The 24,024-nt window shown below is 46.5% G+C and overlaps 1 protein-coding gene and 1 pseudogene across 1 annotated transcript; one reads left to right on the forward strand and one right to left on the reverse strand.

Annotated features, from left to right (window-relative positions):
• The window catches only part of LOC133062643 (large ribosomal subunit protein eL20-like), a 43,103-nt pseudogene extending 19,407 nt beyond the window's left edge, over window positions 1-23,696 (reverse strand).
• FBLL1 (fibrillarin like 1) lies at window positions 15,925-17,251 on the forward strand. The gene has a single exon (XM_061149494.1). It carries the CDS (start codon window positions 16,191-16,193, stop codon window positions 17,184-17,186), a length of 996 nt encoding a protein of 331 aa, XP_061005477.1. The 5' UTR covers window positions 15,925-16,190; the 3' UTR covers window positions 17,187-17,251.
• Window positions 23,697-24,024: the final 328 nt, after the last annotated feature.

Here is a 24,024-nt window from a genome sequence, read left to right on the forward strand (position 1 = left end):
TCTTTGTCTCTCACAACTAAACTTCTGAAAAGTACTTTCACTAACTTTAATTAGATAAGGAATCCCATTTATTAAGCCCTAATGTAGTCCCCAAGAACACAACCTTCACTGCCATTTATTCTGGAGAAACAAATGCTTAATATACATACGAATGTTACTGCACCATGCTGCTTCCAAGGGTCTCCACGCTCAGAGGAGCCTTGGATATGATCTTAATGAATTATGACCATAGCTACCATTTACAAACTGGTCTGTACAGAGCCTGTATCCACAGCATAAAGGATACCTTGGGAATAAATATCTAACCAAATAGAGAATAGCAATAAGAAGACAAATTATGAAGAAGCCAAGTAGAAGCTCTAGGGGTGAAAAGTACAACTGAAATTAAAGATTTGCTAGAGGGGTCCAACAGCAGATTTGAGCAGATAGAAAAAGGAACTTGAAGAGAGGCCAAATTTAAATTAGACAGTCTGAGAAAGAATTACATCAGTGCTTAGAATGAAATTTTTAAAAAATGAAGAGAGACTAAGATGACCTTTAGGACACCATCAGCAGTACCAGCATATGTATAACAGGAGTCCCAGGTGAGAGGAAAGATGCATAAAATATTTGAAGAGATAATGGCTAAAAATTTCTCAAATTTGATGAAAAATTTTAATGTACATATAGAAGAAGTGTAGTAAACTCCGAGTAGGATAAAAACAAAGCCTTTTTAAAACAATCTGTGGAGAGACAAATTGAAAACTTTGAAAGCAACAAGAAAGAAATCACAGTAATTATTTTTTCTAGGAACTGCCACATTTCCCACAGAAGCTCTACCATTTTACATTCCCACCAGCGGTGCACAAGGGTTCTCATTTTTCTATTTTTGTCAACACTTTCTGATAGTAGCCATCCTGTTGGGTGTGAGGTGGTATCACAGTTGTGATTTGCATTTTCCTAATTAGTTAACATTTTGAAGACCGAAGGAAGGAAATAATAAAGACCGGACTGGAGAGGAATGAAATAGAGAATAGGGAAACAATAGAATCGAAAGAAAATTTGGTTCTAAAGATCAGCAAAATTGACAAACGTTTATAGCTAGACTGGTAAGAAAAAGCTCAAATCACTAAAATCAGAAATGAAAGTGGAGCTATTACTACTAACCTTACATTATAAAATGTATTATAACTGTACATAGTCTAGTTGCATGCCAAAAAAATTATAGACAGCCTAGGTGAAATGTAAAAAATATGGAAACAAAATACCAAAGCTGACTGAAGAAGAAATAGAAAATCTGAGTAGACCTAAAACAAAGAGATTGAGTCAATTATACCAAAAAAATTCCAATAAAATTCCAAGGTCAGGTGACTTCTCTGATAAAAAGAATTAACATCAGTTCTCAAACTTCCAAAAAATAAAGAAGAATCACTACCTAACTCATTCTAGAAGGCCAGTATTACCATGATGTTTATTTGTTCAGGTGTGTCTGATTGTGACCCCGTGGGATTTCCCAGGCAAAACTTCTGGAGTGACTTGCCATTTCCTTCTCCAGGGAATCTTGACCTAGGAGTCAAACCTGGGTCTCCTGCATTGGCAGGCAGGTTCTGTAAACCACTCAGCATCAAGGGCTTCCCAGGTGGCACTTGTGGTAAAGACTCTGCCTGCCAGTCAGGAGATGTAAGAGACTTGGGTTCAATCTCTGGGTCAGGAAGATCCCCTGGAGGAGGGCACAGCAACCCACTCCAGTATACTTGCCTGAAGAACCGCAAGGACAGAGGAGCCTGGTGGGCTACAGTCCATAAGGTCACAAAGCCGGACACGACTGAAGCGACTTAGCACACATGCGTGCACCCTGATACTGAAGCCAGAAACATGGCAAGAGAAGCACAGATCATTATCCCTTGTGAATACAAATGGAAAAGAAAACCTCAAAAGTACTAGAAATCAAATTGAACAATTTTAAAAGAATTATGAGCAAAGGAGGGGCTCCAGTCAAGATGGCAGAGTAGTAGGACATGGAACTCTCCTCCCACAAATACATCAAGAATACATTTACAAATGGATTCTTACAGAACACCTACTGAACACCAATGGAAGTCCTCAAACACCTGAAAGGATGAGAAAGATCTCCACACAACTGGGTAGGAAGAAAGGGGGTGGGAGGAGGGAGGAAGTGGGACAGGACTAGCACCCCTGGGAGGGAGCTGGAGAAAGGAAAAGTTGCTACACCCTAGGACGACCCCTCACCAGTGGGGAGAGAGCTGGGACAGAAAAGGAGCTTCAGTGGCTCACAGGAGGGCGTGGTAGTTTGAGGAAGGCAGAACAGACAGAGGTGGCCCGTGCCACCGCCCTGTGACCCCAGCCTAATGCGCATCCGCTGGTAAAGGCACGGGCTGGAAAACAGGGTTGAGGACAGACCTGGGGAGAGGACTGGTGTTGGCTGCTTGGAGACATCCTGAAGGGGCTGGAGTGTGGTACAGCTGACCGCAACCAGGGGTAGAAGCCCGGCCCACCACAGAAGTGAAGCTCCAGTGATAAGGGGCCCATTACAGCCTTTTTATCCACACGTCAGCCCCCTCCGCCTTGGGCTCCAGGAGAGTGTGCCCGGCCCGGGCAGGCTTGCAGGTCCGGCTCACCACCACGGGAGCAGACGCCAGCGGGCTGCCCACGTGCAGGGTGGGGTGGAAAGCACAGTTGAAAACGGAGGCCTAAGGGACACCCGAGCAGAGGGGTGCTCCCGAAGCTGCGGGCTCTGAGGGTGCCTGCACCGGGGGCTGGGCCAGGCCAGGATCTCAGCTGTGGGCTCCCACGTCAGGTCCGGGGGCGGGACTTCTGCAGTCCTGGGGAACTCAGAGACTTGAGCGACACCAGGGCTGATTGCCAACACGCCCATGGCCGGGCGGGTGGGGTGGGCAGCAGGCAGTACCCGCGACTGTGAACTCTGGGGGGACATGGGACACAGCAGGGCACACTCCCCGGTGAACAGCTCAGCGGGCCCCTCCCAGTAGGAATGCTCCCATCCCGTCCACCTCGCACCACAGCGCAGAAACCTATCTGGGGACGTCTGCCCCAACAACTAAAGAGCAGACCCTGCCCCTAGCAGGGTAGTGACAGCCACAGGGCAAAGAGAAGGCCCCCTCCCACCACCAGGGCGGGTCTGGTCACCGCAGCACCAGTCACACCTCCTATCAAGGGGATTAACAGCTGGCCCACACTGAGAGGTTGCAGCCATCCATACCAAAACAGTCCTCACACCCGAAATATTAAACCTACGCAGGCTACACAGGGGTGTTCCCACATAAGCATAGACCTCCAAGACCAATGTAGATAACTGTTTTTCCTAAACTCATAGAGCAAGAGAAATACAAGTACAATGAAAAAGCAGAGGAACCTTTCCCAAATACAAAAGATCAGGAGAATTTCCCTGAAAGAACAATGAAACAGACCTCTTAAGCTTAATAGACACTGAGTTCAAAAAGGGTTAATGAAAATACTGAAGGAATTAAGAAAGGCTATTGGGAGAAATTTGCGTGAAATATTCCCTTTGTATCTCCAATTTTCTTGAAGAGATCTCTAGTCTTTCCCATTCTGTTATTTCCCTGTATTTCTTTGCATTGTTCACTTAAGAAGGCTTTCTGATCTCTCCTTGCTATTCTCTGGAAGATTACTGTAAAAAGGAACTAGAAACTATAAGGAGGAACTGGGAAAAATTAGAAAAGTTATCATGAGCAAATGAGACTATCCAGGAATGTAAGAATGGTTCAACCTTTGAAAATAAAGTATACATCATAGTAATCAATTGAGGGTGTGGGGAAACTCCACATGAATATATCAATAGATAGGGAACAAGACAGGGAAATCTGCTTTGGTCTGAAACTCTAGCCACAGGGCAGTTAGGCAAGAAAAGGAACTAAAGGACATTCAGATTAGAAAGGAAGAGGTAAAATTCTCTTTTCACAGATTATATTATTTTATATATTTAAAAACTTCCTAAAGAACACATACACATATAGACAAAGACAACTAGTAGAGCTAGTAAAAGCAACAAGGTTGCAGGACACGAAGTCAAAGCACAAAAATTAGTTGTACTCCTATTTTGTTTGTTGTATTGCTTACAACAAACAATACAAAAATTAAGAAATGCATTTACAATGGCATCAAAAATAATAAAATAATTAGTAATACATTTAGCCAAGGGAGTGTAAGACCTGTATGCTGAATTAAACTACAAAACATGGAAAGAAATTTTTAAAACGTCTAAATAAATGGAACAATATTTCATATTCATGGTTTGGAAGACTTATTGTTAAGATGGCATTACTTCCCCAATTAATCTATAGATTCAGCCTACTCATGATCAGTAGAACCCTAGCTAACTCCTTGGAGAATCTGACGAGCTGATCCTAAAGTTCATATGGAATTGAAAGAGACCCTGATTAGACAAAACCTTGAAAAAGAACAGTTGGAGAACTCACAATTCCCAATTTCAAAACTTACTACAAATTAACAGTAAACAAAACAACATGGGACTGGCATTAAGGATAGACATAGATCAATGGAATTGACCTGAGTCCAGAAATAAACCCATATTCTACGGTTAATTGATTTTCAACAAGCGTACTAATGGAGAAAAGACATCTTTTCAATAAATGGTGCTGGAATAACTAGACTGTTCTTGTTGTTCAATCACTAAGTCATGTCCAACTCTTTGTGACCTCGTGGACCATCGCGTGCCAGGCTCCTCCATCCTCTATTGTCTCCCAGAGTTTGCTCAGATTCATGTCCGTTGAGTCAGTGATGCTACCTAACCTTCTTATCCTCAAACAATTAAATGCAGAAATACCATAAAATAATGCTCCTAGGTATATATTCAAGAGACCTGAAAACATGCTCACTCAAGAACTTGTATGCATGTTTATACCACTGCAGCACTATTCAACATTCATAATAGATAAAAGTAGAAACACCCAAGTGTCTATCAACTGATGAATACATAAATAAAATGTGGTAATCTATACAATGAAATATTATTTAGCCATAAAAGGGAATAAAATACTGATACATGCCACAAGATGGAAAAACCTTGAAAAAATTATCTAAATGAAAGAAGCCAGACACAAATTATATGATTACATTTATAGTAAATGTCCAGAATAGGCAAATTCAGAGACAGAAAGGGGATTAGTGGTTGCCAGGGTCTAAAAACAGAGGGAAAATGGGAAGTGGCTGCTTAGTGGATATATACTCTCTTTATAGGATGATAAAAATGTATTCACTTTAGGTGGTGGTAATGGTCACTTTAAGAGCTCTCTAGTCTTTCCCTTTCTGTAGTTTTTCTCTATTGCATTGCATTGTTCATTGAAGAAGGCCTTCTTGTCTCTCCTTGCTATTCTCTGGAACTCTGCATTTAGTTTGGTGTACCTTTCTCTTCAAGAAAACTGGAAATATCAAAGGAAAATTTCATCCAAAGATGGGCACAAAAAAGGACAGAAACAGTAAAGACCTATGAGAAGCAGAAGAGATCAAGAGGAGATGGAAAGAATACACGGAACTGTACAAAAAAGATCTCAGTGACCCGGATAACCACGATGGTGTGGCCACTCACCCAGAGCCAGACATTCTGGAGTGTGAAGTCAAGTGGGCCTTGGGAAGCACTGCTGTCAATAAAGCTAGTGGAGGTGATGGAATCCCAGCAGAGCTATTTAAAATCCTAAAAGATGGCTATCAAGGTGCTGCACTCAATATGTCAGCAAATCTGGAAAACCCAGAAGTGGCCACAGGACTGGAAAACGTCAGTCCTCATCCCAATTCCAAAGAAGGGTAGTACTAAAGAATGTTCAAACCACCAGACAACTGCACTCATCTCCCAAGCTAATAAGGTTATGCTCAAAATCCTTCAAGCTAGGCTTCAGCATTACATGAACTGAGAGTTTCCAGATGTCCAAGCTGGGTTTAGAAAAGGCAAAGGCACCAGAGAGCAAATTGCCAACATTCACTGGATAACAAAGAGAGCAAGGGAATTCCAGAAAAACATCTATCTCTGTTTCATTAACTATGCTAAAGCCTTTGACTGTGTGGATCATAGCAAACTGTGGAAAACTCTTAAAGAGACAGGAATACCAGACCATCTTACCTGTCTCCTGAGAAACCTATATGCAGGTCAAAAAGCAACAGTTAGAACCCTGTATGGAACAACTGACTGGTTCAGGACTGGGAAAGGAGTATGGCAAGGCTGTTTATTTAATTTGTACACAGAGCACATCACGCGAAACACCAGGCTGGATGAGTTACAAGCTGGAATCAAGATTGCCGGGAGAAACATCGACAACCTCAGACATGTGGATGATATCACTCTAATGGCAGAAAGTGAAGAAGAACTAAGGAACCTCTTGATGAGGGTGAAGGAGGAGGACGAAAAAGCCAGCTTAAAGCTAAATATTAAAAAAAAAAAAAAAACTAAGATCATGGCATCCAGCCCCATTACTTCATGGCAAATAGAAGGGGAAAAGGTAGAAGCAGTGACAGAATTTCTTTTCATGGGCTCTAAAATCACTGCAGATGGTGACTGCAGCCTTGAAATTAGAAGACGATTACTTCTTGGCAGGAAAACTATGACAAACCTAGACAGTGTGTTAAAAAGCCACTTTGCTGACAAAGGTCCATATAGTCAAGGCTATGGTCTCTCCAGCAGTCACACACGGTTGTGAGAGCTGGATCATAAAAAAAGGCAGAGCGCTGAAGAATTGAGGCTTACAAACTGTGGTGCTAAAGCAGGCTCCTTAGAGTTGCTTGAACAGCAAAGAGGTCAAACCAGTCAATCTTAAAGGAAATCAATCCTGAATATTCATTGGAAGGACTGATGCTGAGGATGAAGGTCCAATACTTTGGTCACCTGACACAAACAGCTGACTCATTGAAAAAGACCCTGATGCTGGGAAAGACTGAAGGCAGGAGAAGAGCGCGACAGAGGATAAGATGGTTGGATGGCATTGCTGATGAAATGGACATGAACTTGGGCAAATTCTGGGAGATGGTGAAGGACAGGGAGGCCTGGAGTGCTGCAGTCAATGGGGTTGCAAAGAGTCGGACACTTTCTCTAGAGAAAATCCATGCAGCAACAAAGACCCAGTATAGCCAAAAATAAATAAATAAATAAAACTATATATTAAAAAAAGAAGTTATTACACAGAAGAATATTATTCAGCCATTAAAAAGGAACCCTCTGGGGAGACTTCCCTGGTAGTCCAGTGGTTGAGAGTCCGCCTTACAATGCAGGAGACATGGATTTGATCCCTGGGCTTCCCTGGTAGCTCAGCTGTTAAAGACTCTGCCTGCAGTGTGGGAGACCTGGGTTCAATCCCTGGAGAAAGGAATGGCTACCCACTCCAATATTCTGGCCTAAAGAATTCCACAGACTGTATAGTCCAAGGGGTCACAAAGAGTTGGATGCGACTGAGCAGCTTTCACTTTTCACTTTCAAGGAACTAAGATCCCACATGCAGCAGAGCAACTAAGTTTCCGAGCCACAACTAGAGGGTCCGTGTGCTGCAATGATCCCCTGGGCTGCAACTAAAACCTGATCCAGTCAAATAAATTAATTTTTTAAAGAAACAAAGGAACCCTTGGTTGACATAGAATCCAGCAATCTCACTCCTGGGCCTGTATCTAGACAACAGCATAATTGGAAAGGATACACGCACCCGTATGTTCACAGCAGCACTGTTCATGATAGCCAAGACACGGAAGCAAACTAAATGTCCACTGACAGAGGAATGGATAAAGGTGTGTGATGGAATACCACTCAGCCGCAAAAAAGAATGAAATAATGCCACTTACAGCAACATGGATGGACTTAGAGATTATCACACGAAGTGAAATAAGTCAGAAAGAGAAAGATAAATACCATATGATATCACTTATCTGTGGAATCTAATGTATGACACAAACAAGCCTATCCACAAAACGGAAACACTCACACAGACAGAGCAACACACTTGTGGTTGCCAAGGTGGGTGGGGGTGGGGTAGGGAAGGACTGGGAGTTTGGGATCAGAAGACGCAAACTATTATATATAGGATGGATAAACAACAGGCTCCTACTGTATGGCACAGGGAACAACATTTAATATCCAATGATACACCATAATAGGAAAGAATACAAAAAAGAACGTATATAACTGAATCACTTTGCTGTCTAGCAGAAATCAACACAACATTGTAAATCAACTACACTTCAATAAAATAAACTAAAAGAAAAAAGATGCCAGAGAGCTTGTTTTCCCTCCCTACCAGCTAAGGACAAGGTGAGAAGGTGGTCATTTACAAGCCAGAAAGAGACAGCTCTCTTTCTGGTGGTCAACCAGAAACCAACCATCAAACCCACTGGCACCCTCACCTTGAACTTCCAGCCTCCAGAACTGTGAGAAAACTTGCTTCTCTGGAATAACACTGAAAAAGCTTTTTGAGAATTTCTTGAGTGTCAGTCACTAATTCTGTAGGGGGAATGGAGTGAGAGATGAAGTTCTTCACCCAGTGAGGTAGTGAGCAAACATTAGTGGAATCCCAACTAAAGGAACTGAATCATTCTCCAAGGCCCGGATACTAAAACAAGAGACAGTTCTCTTTTTCACTTAACATGTTATATTAGATATGTGATTGGGAATTGAGTACTACTTTGGGTTTTAGTCATGTGTTAGTAAAAGGTATTACATTTGCCTTGAAGAATACATTTATATATATGCACACTTAACAGTAAATTTTGTCTGTGATGTTTTGTGGGTACATTGATTCAGGTGTGCCAGACTGACATTCTACAGTAGATACCTGTGGCCAAAAGGTTTCCCATTCACCAAAGACCCCACCCACCAGTTAGACAGGGCATGTGATTAGTCCTGGCCAATGGGCTGTGAGAAGAAATGACTGTGTGAAGCCCCGGGACACAACACAGGAAAAGGGAAGTGAGCTCTCCATGTCATTTCTTCCCTCGCCGTAGTGTGGTAACAACGGGAACCCTCTTGTTTCTCAGGTTACAGCCACAAGATGTTGGTGCTGAGCCTCGCAAGTGACTTTGTAGAACAAACCTTCCATAGGTCTTCAATGGACATGAAACACAGGAAAGTAGGAAATGTTGTATTAATCCACTGAGATTTGGGGGTTGTAATATGTTACTGCATCATAGCCCAGTCCATCTCCACCACATACAACTGCAGCTATCTCTGGGGGGTAGAGATGGAAATCCCTGGAGTCATTCTTGGAAGTCAACCATGGCTTCTAAAAGCCTCTTTGGGCATGAACACTTAAGTACCAATGAGACTGGGGATGGGGCTGCACAACCTTCCAGCTGGTTTTACCTCAGTCATGACTAGTCATCCTTAGGCAATTCTTTGGAATGTTGTGTGAGAGAAATAGAGCAAAGTTCCTCATATATCTTGTTAAGGCTATGGGTAGGACTGATGTACTCCATGTTACTACTGAAGATAAAATTATGAATATCATTAGAGGGCATACATGCCGGAATAATACGTCAATGGTAAGCAAAAGTTGAAGTGACTATAGTTGTTCTTGGCTATCAGAGAGAAGTGTGTGGATCACAATGCCAACTTATCCCTTTAAGAAACTTCTGGGGCTTCCCTTGGTGATCCAGTGGTTAGGAACCTACCTGCTAATGCAGGGGACATGGGTTAAATCCCTGGTTAGGGAAGATCCCACAGCCTCTGAACAACTAACCCCATGGACCACAACTAGTGAAACCATGCGCTGTGGAGCCCATGGACCACGAGGGAGACCACGGTGAGAGAAAGCCTGCACACAGCAATGAGGACCCGGCGCAGCCAAAGATTAAACTACATAATAAAAAGAAATAAATTTCTGGAGCAGGTAAGATCCACTACTAAAGAACCTGTGGAAATGAGACACAGTTTAATATTATCAGTGGCCCCAAATGAAATTTGAGTGGCAGAGCTCTTTTTTGTTTTTTTGACCTCTCAATCTCTTTATGATGCCAGTGCTTGTCATGAGTCCCTGCCTTGGTTGCATTCTGGGGTCATGCCCAGGAGAAGTGGAACATGTCCCACTGGGCTGAAAGTCTTGCTGGTGATGGGTGCTCTCAGGCTAGAGCATCTCAACAGAGAGCCTGTAACAACAGAGAGAGGCAATGCAAGGTAGGAATCAAAGCCAGGAGGCAGAAAAGATCTCTGTGGGAGCCATCAAATATCACCCTGGGGAAAGGTGACTCTGATCAGAAGCAAGATGTGAAAACTTGGTTTGTAATATCTCCGAAGCTGTCAACAGCAATAAGGCAGTGGGGAAAAGCCTGAAAAAGCCACCTTAGGCTTGCATACCTTAAGGGAGAGTGGTGCTAGAACCGACAGCTGATTATTGAACATGTTATCAGTAATGTAAAGAAACTGGTGGGCAGCTAAGGGAAGGGGTAGGAAGATATCTGGGGAAACTATCACTGCTTCAAGTCCCGGTATAAAATCTAGGGAGAACGGTGGACCAACAAAACCTGGGAAAATAGGCATCCCAGGAAGATGGCACACTCCTGTGGCTAGCTTAAAGTAATTTCTCCCCCAAGAACAACTCTAAATTCATGAAGATGTTGCTCATTAGATTTGTTTTGGCTGTGCTGACTCTTCGTTGCTATGAGGGTTTTTCTCTAGTTGTGGGGAGAGGGGCTACTCTCTAGTTGCTGTGCATGGGCTTCTCGTTGTGCTGACTTCTCTTGTTGTGGAGCATGGGCTCTGGGGCTTGCAGGCTTCAGCAGTTGAGACAGGCAGGCTCAGTAGTTGTGGTTCCTGGGCTCTAGTGGCACACGGGCTTAGCTGCTCTAGGGTGTGTGGGATCTTCCCGGACCAGGGCTCGAACCCATGTCTCCTGCATCGCCAAGTGAATTATTTACCACTGAGCCACCAGGGAAGCACAAATCATTAGATTTAGAATTTACTGTAATCACAAGCCACTCCTCCCAGTTGATTCCATTTAATGGACTCACGTGGGAATGCATGAATTGCTTGAGAGTATCAATTCCGACCCCTTCACGGATCACAGCCTTGTCGTGGCAAAGGGGCTTGCGTAACTCAATGAAGCTATGAACCATGCCATCCATGCAGGGCCACCCAAGATGGATGGGTCATAGTGGAGAGTTCTAACAAAATGTTATCCCCTGGGGGAGGGAATAGCAAACCACCCCAGTATGGAGTGGAACAACTTACTTGTTCAAAATTGGGAAAGGAGAATAAGGCTGTATATTGTCACCTTGCTTATCTAACTTGCTTATCTCACTCCAGTACGCTTGCCTGAAAAATCCCATGGACAGAGGAGCCTGGTAGGCTACAGTCCATGGGGTTGCAAAGAGTCAGACATGACTGAGCGACTTTTTCTTTCTTTTCTTTCTTCTTATCTAACTTATATGCAGAGTACATCATGCAAAATGCTGAATGGATGAATCACAAGCTGGAATCAAGATTTCCAGGACAAATATCAACAGCCTCAGATATGCAGATGATACCACTCTAATGGAAGAAAGTGAAGAGGAATTAAAGAGCCTCTTGATGAGGCTGAAAAAGGAAAGTGAAAAAGCTGGCTTAAAATTCAACATTCAAAAAACTATAAGATCACGGCATCTGGTCCCATCACTTCATGCCAAATATAGGGGGAAAAAGTAAAATCAGTGACAGATTTTATTTTCTTGGGCTCCAAAATCACTGCTGATGGTAACTGCAGCCATGAAATTAAAAGACACTTGCTCCTTGGAAGGAAAGCTATGATAAACCTAGACAGTGTATTAAAAAGCAAAGCACTTTGCCAACAAATGTCCACATAGTCAAAGCTATGGTTTTTCTAATAGTCATGTATGGATATGAGAGTTGGACCATGAAGAAGGCTGAGCACCGAAGAACTGATGCTTTCAAATTGTGGTGCTGAAGAAGACTCTTGAGAGCTCCTTGGACTGCAAGGAGATCAAACCAGTCAATCCAAAAGAAAACCAACCCTGAATATTCACTGGAAGGACTGATGCTAAAGCTGAAAAGCCAACTGATGTGAAGAGCCAACTTATTGGAAAAGGCTCTGATGCTGGGAAAGATTGAAGGGTGTGAAGGGGGTGGCACAGGATGAGCTGGTTAGATAGAATCACTGAATCAATGGACATGAGTTTGAGCAAACCTGGCATGCTACAGTCCATGGGGTTGCAAAGAGTGGGACATGACTTATGGACTGAACAACAACAAAATCAGTTCTGAAATGAATAGCAGGTGCACTGTTCATTTAAAACAGAGGCTGTGAACAGGCATCTAGGAGATGCTGGTATTGTGGTAAAGGAGAATTAATGACAACACAACAGAAAGTGATATGACAAAGTCAGAACGTGTCAGAAGTTGTGCCCTCAAAGGCTTATACCTGGAGGGGCAAACAGAATTATCTAAACTATTTACAAGTTTGGCAGATCTCTTTGTGTTGGATTCTGATCTCCTTCAGTAGCCTGGCGGCATAGTGGAGAGGGTTCATTGTGGAAGACTGGGCTTTAGCACCCCCAAATATTAATAAAAGAGAATAAAAGGAATAAGCTATTCAGGTGTAACTGCATACCTTCATCATACTGTGAGCCAGAGGGGACAATATTAATGCTTATTGATGAGAGCTTCGTGTTGCTAACTTGAAAGCCTATTTTACAGACAGTATATTTATAGTATGACATTTATAGTATCTCCTGATGTAATAAGCTTTATGAGTCACGTATTTCTTCCAAGTTCTGTTTGCACAACAAACTTCTGGCTGTATTTGAGATGCGGTGGCCAACTGAAGCAGGCACTGTTGATGCCTAATATCGCCTAGACTCACCTTGGAGCTCACCTGCAGCTGTGGGTGGTAAGCAGCTTCCAGTATGGTTGCAGCTTCCCACTCCGAATGCTGGCTTCCCCACCTGAGGGCTGTCTGAAGCATCAGGGGAATCTGCTGAACCATGCACAGGAGCAACTCAAAGGATAAGACAGTTAATGCCTCAGAAACAACTCCTGACAATGGGGGAAGGAAGAATGGTGGATGACTGCCCCAGCCTCCCAGCCTGTGCTGGAACAATTCTGAGATGACCTGTACAGTTCTTCAGAGGGTAATCAGAACAACTGAGCTCTAATCATGCACGGTGCTAATCCACTCAATAATGACTCCTTTCTGGACTTCCCATGGTGGCCCAGTGGTTGAGACTCTACCTGCCCATGTAGGGGACATGGGTTTGATCCCTGATGCAGGAAGATTCAATTTGGACAAACACCCCTTGTGAGAAGAGTAGGAACCTCTAAGGAGAGTGTTTTATGTGAACCATCCATCTTAGGAACCATACATTGCACTCTCTGACTCCTTGTCCACATTTCAGCACACAGACTTCTAGCCCACATTCAGGAGGCATTTTGACCAGAAGAGAAAACCAGACCTGTGGGTGTTGCTATCCATGAATTTGAATTACGAAGACTCCTGATCCAGGATGAAATGAAAGCTTTTCTGTGTGCACCCTGCCTGACAGTTGCCTTAATTTTCAGGTACGTTTTGTCTCTAGCTGGACCAAACATTTAGTCCCACTCATAGAGAGGTCCACTGGTTGCTTACACCACCTACCTACGCCATCTCCCATGGCTCCTAGATGAGCCCGAAGCCAGCTCCAGTAGCTTAACTGGCCCCATTGGTGTTGCTGTCCATGGTTCTGATAGAACGAGTATGCCTCTGCATTGACACCTGTTTTGCTGTCTGTGGTGCTGCCTAATGGTTCTTTTTTTATGCTCAGGAAGATGCTGCACATTTAAAGAGCAGATTTTTGAGACACAGACTAAAATTCAACTATAAACATGAGATTTTGGTTCCTGTTGATGTATTATAGGGGCTTCGCAGGTGGTGCTGTCGAATGAAGGAGACGTTAAAGACGCAGGTGTGATCCCTGGGTCGGGAAGATCCCCAGGTGGAGGGCATGGCAACCTACTCCAGCACTGTTGCCTTGGGAATACCATGGGCAGAGGAGCCTGGAGGGCTACAGTCCACAGGGCTGCAAAGAGGCGGACACAACTGAAGTGATTCCACACAATGTGTTACAGGATTTAGGACTCTGGCCTATGTGTCCCCATTCATGCTGAAGAGTCAATATTTTCTTGTCCCATATTCTCAGAACAGGTTTTAGGATTTAGCACAGCTGATGGAAAAGAGCGGAACTAAATAAAGAGAAACCAGGGCTGTAGCTTGCAGCCTATTAATCACACCAGGGGAGCCACTATTCCTTTGGCAATCCCTGGCTTGGAACTGTCCTCTTTTTGACTTCCCATTTCCTTTCCAGCAGCAAGTCCTGTGGAGTCTATCTTCTAAACAGCTCTTAGATTAGGCTGCTTCATCACCTCCACCAACACTTCCATGACAATGATGATCATCACACTACCAGACACCCCCACTCCCCTGCTTCTACTTACCATCACTTCTTGTTGGAATCATCCCTCTAGGATAAAAACTTCCAAGTGGAATAACTAAGCGAAGTATAGGTGTGTTGTTTAAGGATTTGATAGCTGTACCAAGAAGCATTTCCACCAACCTCATAAAACAGGGCCAGAGCCACTTCTAGGTGGCAAAAGCACTACCAGCAATACAGTTCAATTAAAAATCAACCAAAAGGAATACTGCTGCGACTGCGCGCTTCAGTCGTGTCCGACTCTGTGCGACCCCATAGACGGCAGCCCCCCAGGCTCCCCCATCCCTGGGATTCTCCAGGCAAGAACACTGGAGTGGGTTGCCATTTCCTTCTCCAATGCATGAAAGTGAAAAGGGAAAGTGAAGTCGCTCAGTCGTGGCCGACTCTTAGTGACCCCATGGACTGCAGCCCACCAGGCTCCTCCGCCCATGGGATTTTCCAGGCAAGAGTAGTGAAGTGGGTCGCCATTGCCTTCTCCGAAAGAAATACAAGTTGGCCACAAAGTTGATTCAGATTTTCCATGTTACTGAAAAACCCAAATGAACTTTTTGGCCAACTCAGTACACTGAGAAACTAAACAGGGAGTTCTCTGGTGATCTAGTGGTTAGGATTCCACACTTTCACTGCACTGGACTGGATGCAATCCCTAATCAGGAAACTGAGATCCTGCAAGCTGCATGGTACAGCCAAAAGTTTTTTAAAAATCTTTTTTAAAATGCTAATGCTGGATTTCCACGGTGACACAGTGGATGGGAATCCACCTGCCAGTGCAGGGGATGCAGGTTCAATCACTGGTCAGGGAAGAATCCACATACCTGGGAGCAGCTATCCCATGTGCCACAACTACTGAGGCCCCACTCTTAAGAGTGGGTCTGCAGTAACTACTGATGCCCCCATACTGTCTAGAGCCTGCACTCAGCAACAAGAGAAGTCACTGCTCACCGCAACTAGAGAAAACCCTCACAAAGCAGCAAAGCAACGAAGACTCAGCACGGCCAAAAATAAAATAAATATTAATTTTAAAAAAGATTTTAAGAAAATGCTAATGCTTATATAGAGCACTTAACATACCATAGCTGAGGCAAGGGTTTGCAGTGCTTCAAAACAAACCTTTGAGGTAGGTTCTGCTTTACAGATGGAATAATGAGACCCAGGTATGTCAAGACACTAGCTCAAGTTCAGATAAGACGCTCAGAGGTCAGATAAAGCTTTCTGAGACTACACAGCAAGCTAGCGGCAGAGCAAGGACAGAAACCGATGTTTGTCTCCCCTTCTCCTGCCAAGGAGATTCTCCCCTTTCCTGCACCCCTGGAGAACTGCCAGGGGTCCCTGAGAAAGCAGAGATGGGGAAGTGCGAAAGGGATGCCTCCAAGGAAGCAGGCAGCGGGAGAGGGCTGGGAAAAGGGGCTTCCGGGGCTACCGGGTCGCCATAGCGAGTGTGATGCAATGACGCCCATCGCTGCGTCAAAGGGCGGCTCCAGGGATGCAGGCACTGCGGCAGAGCTGGTCCCCACCGCCCGCGCCCACCTCGCCCCTGCAGCCTGCCGCGGCTAAGCCAGCAGGCAATCGCTGCTGCTAACCTTCCTCCGGCATCAGGACCACCGCCTGGGACCTCCAGCGACCCCTGAAAACCTCTCTCTGCCACAGGTGACCCCTGACAACCACGCCCAGGTACCAGCAGTCCCAGACAACTGCTCCAAGCCATCGGTAACCCCTGACAACCGCCACCAGCCACACCCACCCCCACCTTGGTCCCCAGGCGCACCATGAAGTCGACGGTGGGCTTGCGTCGTGGTGGGTCTGGCGGCCGTGGAGGTGGCGGCTGGGGCGGAGGGCGCGGGGGCGGAGGCGGAGCGGGCAAGGGAGCAGGAGGCGACGGCGGCCCTGGAGGCAAGGGCGGCTTCGGGGCGCGGACGCGCGGCTTCGGTGGCGGCCGGGGCCGGGGGCGCGGTGGCGGCGGAGGAGACGGCCGGGGGGACCGCGGAGGCGGCGGGCAGCTGCGCGGCGTGGCCAAGAGCAAGAACCGCCGCAGGAAGAGCGTCTTGACGGTGTCGGTGGAGCCGCACCGGCACGAGGGCGTCTTCATCTACCGCGGGGCGGAGGACGCGCTGGTCACGCTGAACATGGTACCGGGCCAGTCGGTGTACGGCGAGCGGCGGGTCACGGTGACCGAGGGTGGTGAGAAGCTGGAATACCGCACGTGGAACCCCTTCCGCTCCAAGCTGGCCGCGGCCATCCTGGGCGGGGTCGACCAGATTCACATCAAGCCCAAGTCCAAAGTGCTGTACCTGGGTGCCGCCTCGGGGACCACTGTGTCCCACGTCTCCGACATCATCGGCCCGGACGGCCTGGTCTACGCGGTCGAGTTCTCCCACCGCGCCGGCCGCGATCTCGTCAACGTGGCCAAGAAGCGAACCAACATCATCCCGGTCCTCGAAGATGCGCGCCACCCGCTCAAGTACCGCATGCTCATCGGCATGGTGGACGTGATCTTCGCCGACGTGGCGCAGCCGGACCAGTCCCGCATCGTGGCTCTGAACGCCCATACCTTCCTGCGCAACGGGGGCCACTTTCTTATCTCCATCAAGGCCAATTGCATCGACTCTACCGCGTCGGCCGAGGCGGTGTTCGCCTCTGAGGTGAGGAAGTTGCAGCAGGAGAATTTAAAGCCTCAAGAACAGCTGACTCTGGAGCCCTACGAAAGGGACCACGCTGTGGTGGTCGGGGTCTATCGGCCCCTTCCTAAGAGCGGCGGCAAGTAGCCACCCAGCTCGGGCGGTCCCTGAGATGTGCCCAAGACTGTACTGTGCTCCGTGTTACTGTGTATTTTCTTCGTGCACTGTTTTTCTATTAAATGACATAAAGAAACAGTACCCAGGTGTATCAGTGAGGCTACACTGAGTTATCCCCACATCTCCAAATCCCCCAAACCCTAAAATAGCTAAGATACCTGATGAAAGGGGTCAATCAAGAACAACAGCTTGGGGACTGTGCCTACTCCACCCACTCAAAATCCTGACTGTTCAGGGCCCCTCTTCACATGTACTTCCTCATCACAAGGGCTGGGGAAATGAGCTTATAAAGTTATCTTTGGAAGGGGGGGTAGAGTTGGGGGGAGCACTTCCTACACATTGACCACATCATGTGACCAAGCCTGACTCCAGGGAGTGACACTGGGTATTGGCACTGGGACTAACCATCTGTCTGACTCCAAGCCAGAGTTCTAATCATAATAAATAGTCAATACTTTTCTCTTCAGGCTTCCCTGGTGGCTCACTGTTAAAGAATCCGCCTGCCAATGCAGGAGATGTGGGTTCAGTCCCTGAGTCTGGAATATCCCCTGGAGAAGGAAATGGCCGTCCAGTTCAGTATTCTTGCTTGGGAAATCCCATGGACAGAGGAGCCTGGTAGGCTACAGTCCATAGGAGTACAAAAGAGTCGGATATGACTAAGCAACTAAACAACAACAACAACTTTCCTCTTCAAATAAGACCTTTTGCATTTGCTGTTATGTGTAATGGGGCTTCTTAGGTGGCTCAGTGGTAAAGAATCTGCCTGCCAATGCAGGAGACCTGGGTTCAATCCCTGGGTCGGGAGGATCCCCTGGAGAAGGGAATGGCAACCCACATCAGTATTCTTGCCTGGAAGATTTCATAGAGGAGCGTAGCAGACTACAGTCCATGGGGTGGCAAGGAGTTGGACATAACTGAGTGACTGAGCACACAGCATGTAGTGAGAATGCCAGCCCCAAGATGGCTTTGTTACCATTACCTTTTTACACAAGAGGCAACAGAGCTTCTGAAGGTAAATTGGTTGCTCAAGTTTGCACAGCCAGATGGAACTCAATTGCCAGTCTTTGGAGCTCTTTATCCATTGCTATTTCTTGTACACCAGTAGGATCTTACCTCGCCCCCACAGGGCCCATGCTAAAGAGACCGCACAAGTCCTGACACAAAGACACGGATCAGGACTCTTGATTTCTTTGTTCTTTCTCTCCCTCCTGATGATACTCTTTACTTTTTTTTGGCCATGCCATGTGGCTTGTGGGAATCTTAGTTCTGAGGCTAGGGATTGAACCTGGGCCCTTGGCAGTGAGAGTGTGGAGTCCTAACCACTGAACCACCAGGGAATTCCCCTTTTTCTTAGATTTCAAAATAGTAATACAGGGTATGGAGGTAGGCTGTGAGTCCACCTAACAAAGTATTCCCAATGTAAGGCATAACACATTCAAAGTGGCATCACCAAGGGTCTGAGAAATAACCAGGAAAATGACTCTCAGAAAGTACCTGTCTCTGAGAGGCATTTCCTGCAGACCTAAAGTTCAGTACATCAATTCTGGCTCTCCACATCAGTCCAAAGGGAGCAGGAGAGTGAACAATCCCAGGAGAGCTGTGAATGTTCCAAATCATGCTTTTAAAAGGCCTTTTATTTATTCATTCACTCATCCATTCAAGAACTCCCCACTGCCGATTGCCAAGGTCCTGGACATTTCATCCAGGAATGACTGGTCCCTAAAGTATCATTTAGAAAGCGGGTCCACCTTCCTAAAGGTGTGTTCACACAGAGACTATGGGCAGTCTGCGTTTTCTGAGGACACACTTCCTTCACACAAGAAAAATATAAATCAGATTTTTAAATGGCAGCCACCCCTTCTGCTCCTCCCCTCCGCTTCCCTATCTCACACACACACACACACACACACACACACACACACACACACACACACACACACACGCTACAATGCAGGGGGAGGGCTACGGTTCAGATTTGTTGGCCAGACTGACTCAGGAAGAAGAGGGTGAATACAGTAAATGTCTGCAGAACCCCAAACCAGGCATTTCCATACACAATGTGAACTCTATTAAAACCTTGCAAAGCCAGGATCATTTCTATTTAACAGGTGAGGAAACTGCAGTTTGGAGAGATGACATGACTTGCTTAAGGTCCTCCAGTAAGACTCACAGCCAGAAACCAGACCCACAGGAGTCTGACTCCAAAATCACTGGCCTTTCCACTGAGGTCTGTGCTGCTTCCTCTACTTTGAAAAGCCCTTTCTACAATCCTAAGCTAACAGATTCATGGCTGAGATGAAACCTGGAGGCTGAAAAAAAACAGGGAAAGAAAAAAAGAGGACTTCCTTGCTGGTCCAGTGGGTTAAGACTCTATGCTTCTGCTACAGGGGGCACAAGTTCAATCCTTAGTCAGGGAACCCCACATGCTGGGTAGAGTGGCCAAAAAAAAAAAAAAAAGAAAGAGAGAGAGAAAACCCTCAGGCTGAGAATGGACTCCCAGAAAACAGGATGATTGCTTCCAGAATCTTAAGGGGTCCAGTCCTTCCTCAGAGTCAGCTCAGCCTCGATAAGGAGCTTTTAGAGCCTCCGTAGAGCATTTCTGTCCTTCCAGATTGAGGACAGGGCAGGGAAACCTTGGCCTCCTTCCTTGGTGTGAGCATTCCCACATATACACAAACAATTTATAGTTCATGTGTGAAGCTGCTTGACATGTGACCATCAGTGGAGAAATGGCATTAAAAAAAAAAATCCTCATAAAGAATGTCTCTGAGCCGCAGATTGGTCTTTGGGCAAATGGGATGAGATGGTAAATCCCAGGAGAAATATGGGAACAAGGACTAAGGCAATGTAGGGAGGGAAGATGAAAGCTGGTTTTGGAGGATAATGGCAGGAAGGAAGTACGGGACTGTAACTCCCATGGCCGGCAAGGTTCAGGACACAGGTAGCACCTGACTTGCTTGGGTCCCCAGAAGGCATTAAATTTGGGGTGCTTAGGCATCTTAGACTGTTGAGGCTGTATAACAAAATACCATGGTCTGCGTGGCTTCAATAGACATGCACCTTCTCCCATTTCTGGAGGCTGGAAGCCCAGGGTCAAGGTGCCAGCAGGGTTGGTGTCTGGTGAAGCATCTCTCCTTGGCTTGTCAAGGGCTGCCTTCTCCCTGGGTCCTCACATGGTCTCTTCTCTGAGTGCGCAAGGGAGATGAGAGAGATAGGAGAGGAGGGTGGGATCTCTGGTCTCTTCCTCTTTGTAGGAGCACTCCAGCCCTGTCAAATTACAGCTCCACCCTATGACCTCCTGGAACCCTAGTTACCTCCATAAAGTCCCCATCTCCAAATAAAGCCATATTTGACAGTTAGGGCTTCAACGTTTTAATTTGGGGAAACACAATTCGGCCCATAACGCTAGGGACTGGATGGGAACTTCCTGTCAAAATGCCTGTCTTACTGGCTTCCGGGAAATGATTGTGGAAAGCAGTGCACAGCTGAAGTACCTGCACAGAGCTTGGCACATCATCCCTTCCTCCCATCTCTCCTCCTGTCGTCAGTGTAACAGAAAGCCTGTGCTGGTGGGTGGGCGGGGTGGCAGTGGTGGGGAGGGAAATGAGCTGAGCTTCTAAGAGGGATTGCTTCAAGCTGGAAGCTGGGTAGAACCTGCTGCTAGTTTCAGAGAATGAGGAGTGACAAGAGCCATGGCTGAGCCCAGCCCAGCAGAGGCAGTCAGGCTGGAGGCCGATGCTCGAAGGCCAGGTGAGATGGACCCTGACGCAAACAGTGTCAGCAGAAACCAGTGGGGGGAACCCATAGACCTCAGCTTTCCACACACCCTCACTATGATGTCCGTCAGCTTCCTCCACCCTGATGCCTCTGGGGATGAGGGGAGGAAGAATGAGGAGGGAGAAGAAAACCTTTGGGACTGTTTTAAGCCAGAAGAAACCAATTTCTTTTCAAGTGGTAGTTTCCCTCCCAGCTGCAAACCCTCGACCAAGCAAGATGCTTTAACCCCATCTGAGCTGCAGTGAATACATTTGAATTCTACTACACTTGTATTTATCAACCACTTATGATATCTCAGGCATAGAGATAAAGCACTTATTTGATTGCAAAGTGTTGTTTTTAAATTAATCACAAGAACAAACGTACCAGAAAATACTGAAACGGAAATGTTCAGATTAATCTTGGCTGTAAAATGAATACTGGTGTCAGCACCATTCGAAACGTCTGTGTTGCTGGAGTGACAGAGCGTGTAAGAGCCCCTGACCGGTGACCTGCCCCCTTTTCTTCCCACCCCTGGTTCTGCCCCCACAACCTGAAGGAATGCACACGTATGTCTGTAAATAGACTCCCAGCCCTCAAATCCAAGATTTGATCCTGCCCCTCAAACAGCCTCCATTAAGCCCCTTGGGCTGGACTTGCTAACTGGGAGGATGGTACCCTCAGGAGGACTGGCCTGGGGAAGACTTGGCCCCGATGCATGATCTAGAAGGTGGAGGCGTGAGCTCCTGGGGGCACGGCACTCAGCCACTATGGACTCCTTGCCCTGTTGGCCAAGGTGCAGACAGGGGAAGGCCAGAGTGCAGCCCGCAATATGTGGGGCCCTGGACTGGGGCCCTGATTGCTCAGATCTGAGAGTGGCCCCTCCACCTAATTGAATCTGTGTTCCTCCTTAAGGAGGCAAGTCTAACTCTTTCTTCCTAGTAGTCTTTCCTGGCTCTTGGGCTCACAGGAAATTCCTCTTGATTCACGTTCTGATGGAGACAACATTTACTGTGCCCGTGGTATGTTCCAGGTACCTCTAGACACTTTGCTTCACTTCAGCCACACAGCACCCCCCGGGAGGCAAGGGTTATCATTCCCACATCACAGAGGAGGAAGCTGAGGGTCAGGAAAGCGACAGGAATCACCCAAGGTTCGACAGAGCTGGAGAAGAGGAGATCTGGGAATACATATAGGAATACAATAGATCTGGGAATAGGAGTGCTGGAGAATACAGTTGTGAAGAACTGTATTCTTTCTCTAAGTCAGTGAAATTAAAACCTGACGTTCTAGGGGAAAGAAGGCCTGGCATGTTTTTGGTAAGTCCCCAGCTGATTCTAATGTGCGTCCAGGGCTGACACGACTATTTTATCCCATACAGTTCTTGCTGTCAATTGGGAAAGGCAGAATTAGGACAGCACATTGAATCACTGGAAGATGACAGCTGAGCTTTTCTGCGGGGTCTCTATGACAGCCCAGGAGACCCCTTGAGATTCCCAGGAGGAGAAGGGTTGGAGTCTGTGAATGAAGTTACTGGTGTTCCTGCCTCTTTAGTCCCTGATTGAGGACTACCTGCTAATCTTGTTTGTAAGGAGCTCAGCTGAGCTGCCAGGTGTGGGAGGAGTTCAAAAGGCAAGGAGTCAAAATGAGAGACTTTGGTCTTTAATCACTTCTGTGATCGAATGGGCACTTGTGGTAAAGAACCTGCCTGCCAATGCTGGAGATGTAAGAGATATGGATTTGGGAAGATCCCCTGGAGAAGGACATGGCAACCCACTCCAGTATTCTTACCTGGATGGTCACGGTCCACAGGGTTGTAGAGTCAGAAACAACTGAAGTGACTTCACACGCAGTGTGATGGAATAAGCAAGCAGCTACAATTTGAGAAAGTGCCAGCTCCCCTGTTCCACATTCCTCCATGGAAAGGCACCCCAGCTGAGAGTCAGTGGCATCAGAGCTACATGGGGATGTCTTACTGCTGAAGGCGTCCTGGAACCAAAGGCTCCAGCATTTTATGGATCCTGACACTGCTGGTGAGGGGACGAGGGGGAAAGTCTGGGAATGGAAAAGTTTTCAAGATTCTCCCCTTCGCTCATAAGGGGCAGAGGTCCTCAGATAGAAACCTATAAGGGACTTACCTGGTGGTCCAGTGGTTAAGACCAGCACTTCCAGTGCAAGGGCAAGGCTGTTCCCCCTGGTCGGGGAACTATAAGATCCCACATGCCACTCACATTTAACAAAAAACAAAAAAACATTCTGGAATGAAAGTGACGGATAGGAATGGCCCTAAGTCCTTGACTGCAACCGCCTTCAGAAACAGAAGTTCACAGGCTGTGCCCCAGGTCTGGTGAGGGGAGGGCAGCTTCCTCCCTCGTCCCACCAGGTATTCTGGATAAAGCCTTCTTAATCGCCTGGGGTCAGGCCTGAAAAATCAATCACACATCGATCCTTAACCAGAAGCTGATTCTGCAATGCCTATATCCTCATCCAAACTCTGAATAGTTTTCCCAGTCTTTCCTGTTTCTTGAGCAAAAGCGTTTGGGTTTTTCTTTCCCCCCAAACTTACCTTTCCATTTTTCTTCTATTTCCACTCCCTGGGGGCCAGCAAGCCCCACATCATCAGCTGTGGCTCCAGGCCCACTGCCTCCAGCCGAGCCTCTGCCTGGAGAACTTGGCTGCCTAAGAACATCACACAGGAATTCTTGCTGTGCGCAGTAGCTGTTGAGCATGGCAGAACACAGAAGAGCTGATGTTGTTTTTATGGAGCATATTTGACTTTCTTACTTTTCATGTGATTTTAATCTTCCCCCACTTTTCCTCCCCACTTGTTTGTCCACCTCACTGCCTTCAGGAACCTCAAGTTCAACAATCATTCAACCCCTTGAGGACTTCCAACTCTCTCACCCACCGTCTTTTCACCATCCTTTCAACTCCCTTGCTCAAGTCTTCACTTCCCTCTTTACTGATTTCATGGTCTATAATCACTTCCTCTCTTAAAGTTCTGTCCCTGTCTGCATTTCTGTTGGCAAACTGGCCAATTCTTTCCTGAACC

The sequence above is a fragment of the Dama dama genome, chromosome 9, assembly GCF_033118175.1.
Source record: "Dama dama isolate Ldn47 chromosome 9, ASM3311817v1, whole genome shotgun sequence".
Classification (NCBI taxonomy): Eukaryota; Metazoa; Chordata; class Mammalia; order Artiodactyla; family Cervidae; genus Dama; species Dama dama.

What these genes read in the sequence shown, in the direction of transcription:
- FBLL1 (XM_061149494.1), top strand. Translation starts at nt 16,191, where the DNA reads ATGAAGTCGACGGTGGGCTTGCGTCGTGGTGGGTCTGGCGGCCGTGGA.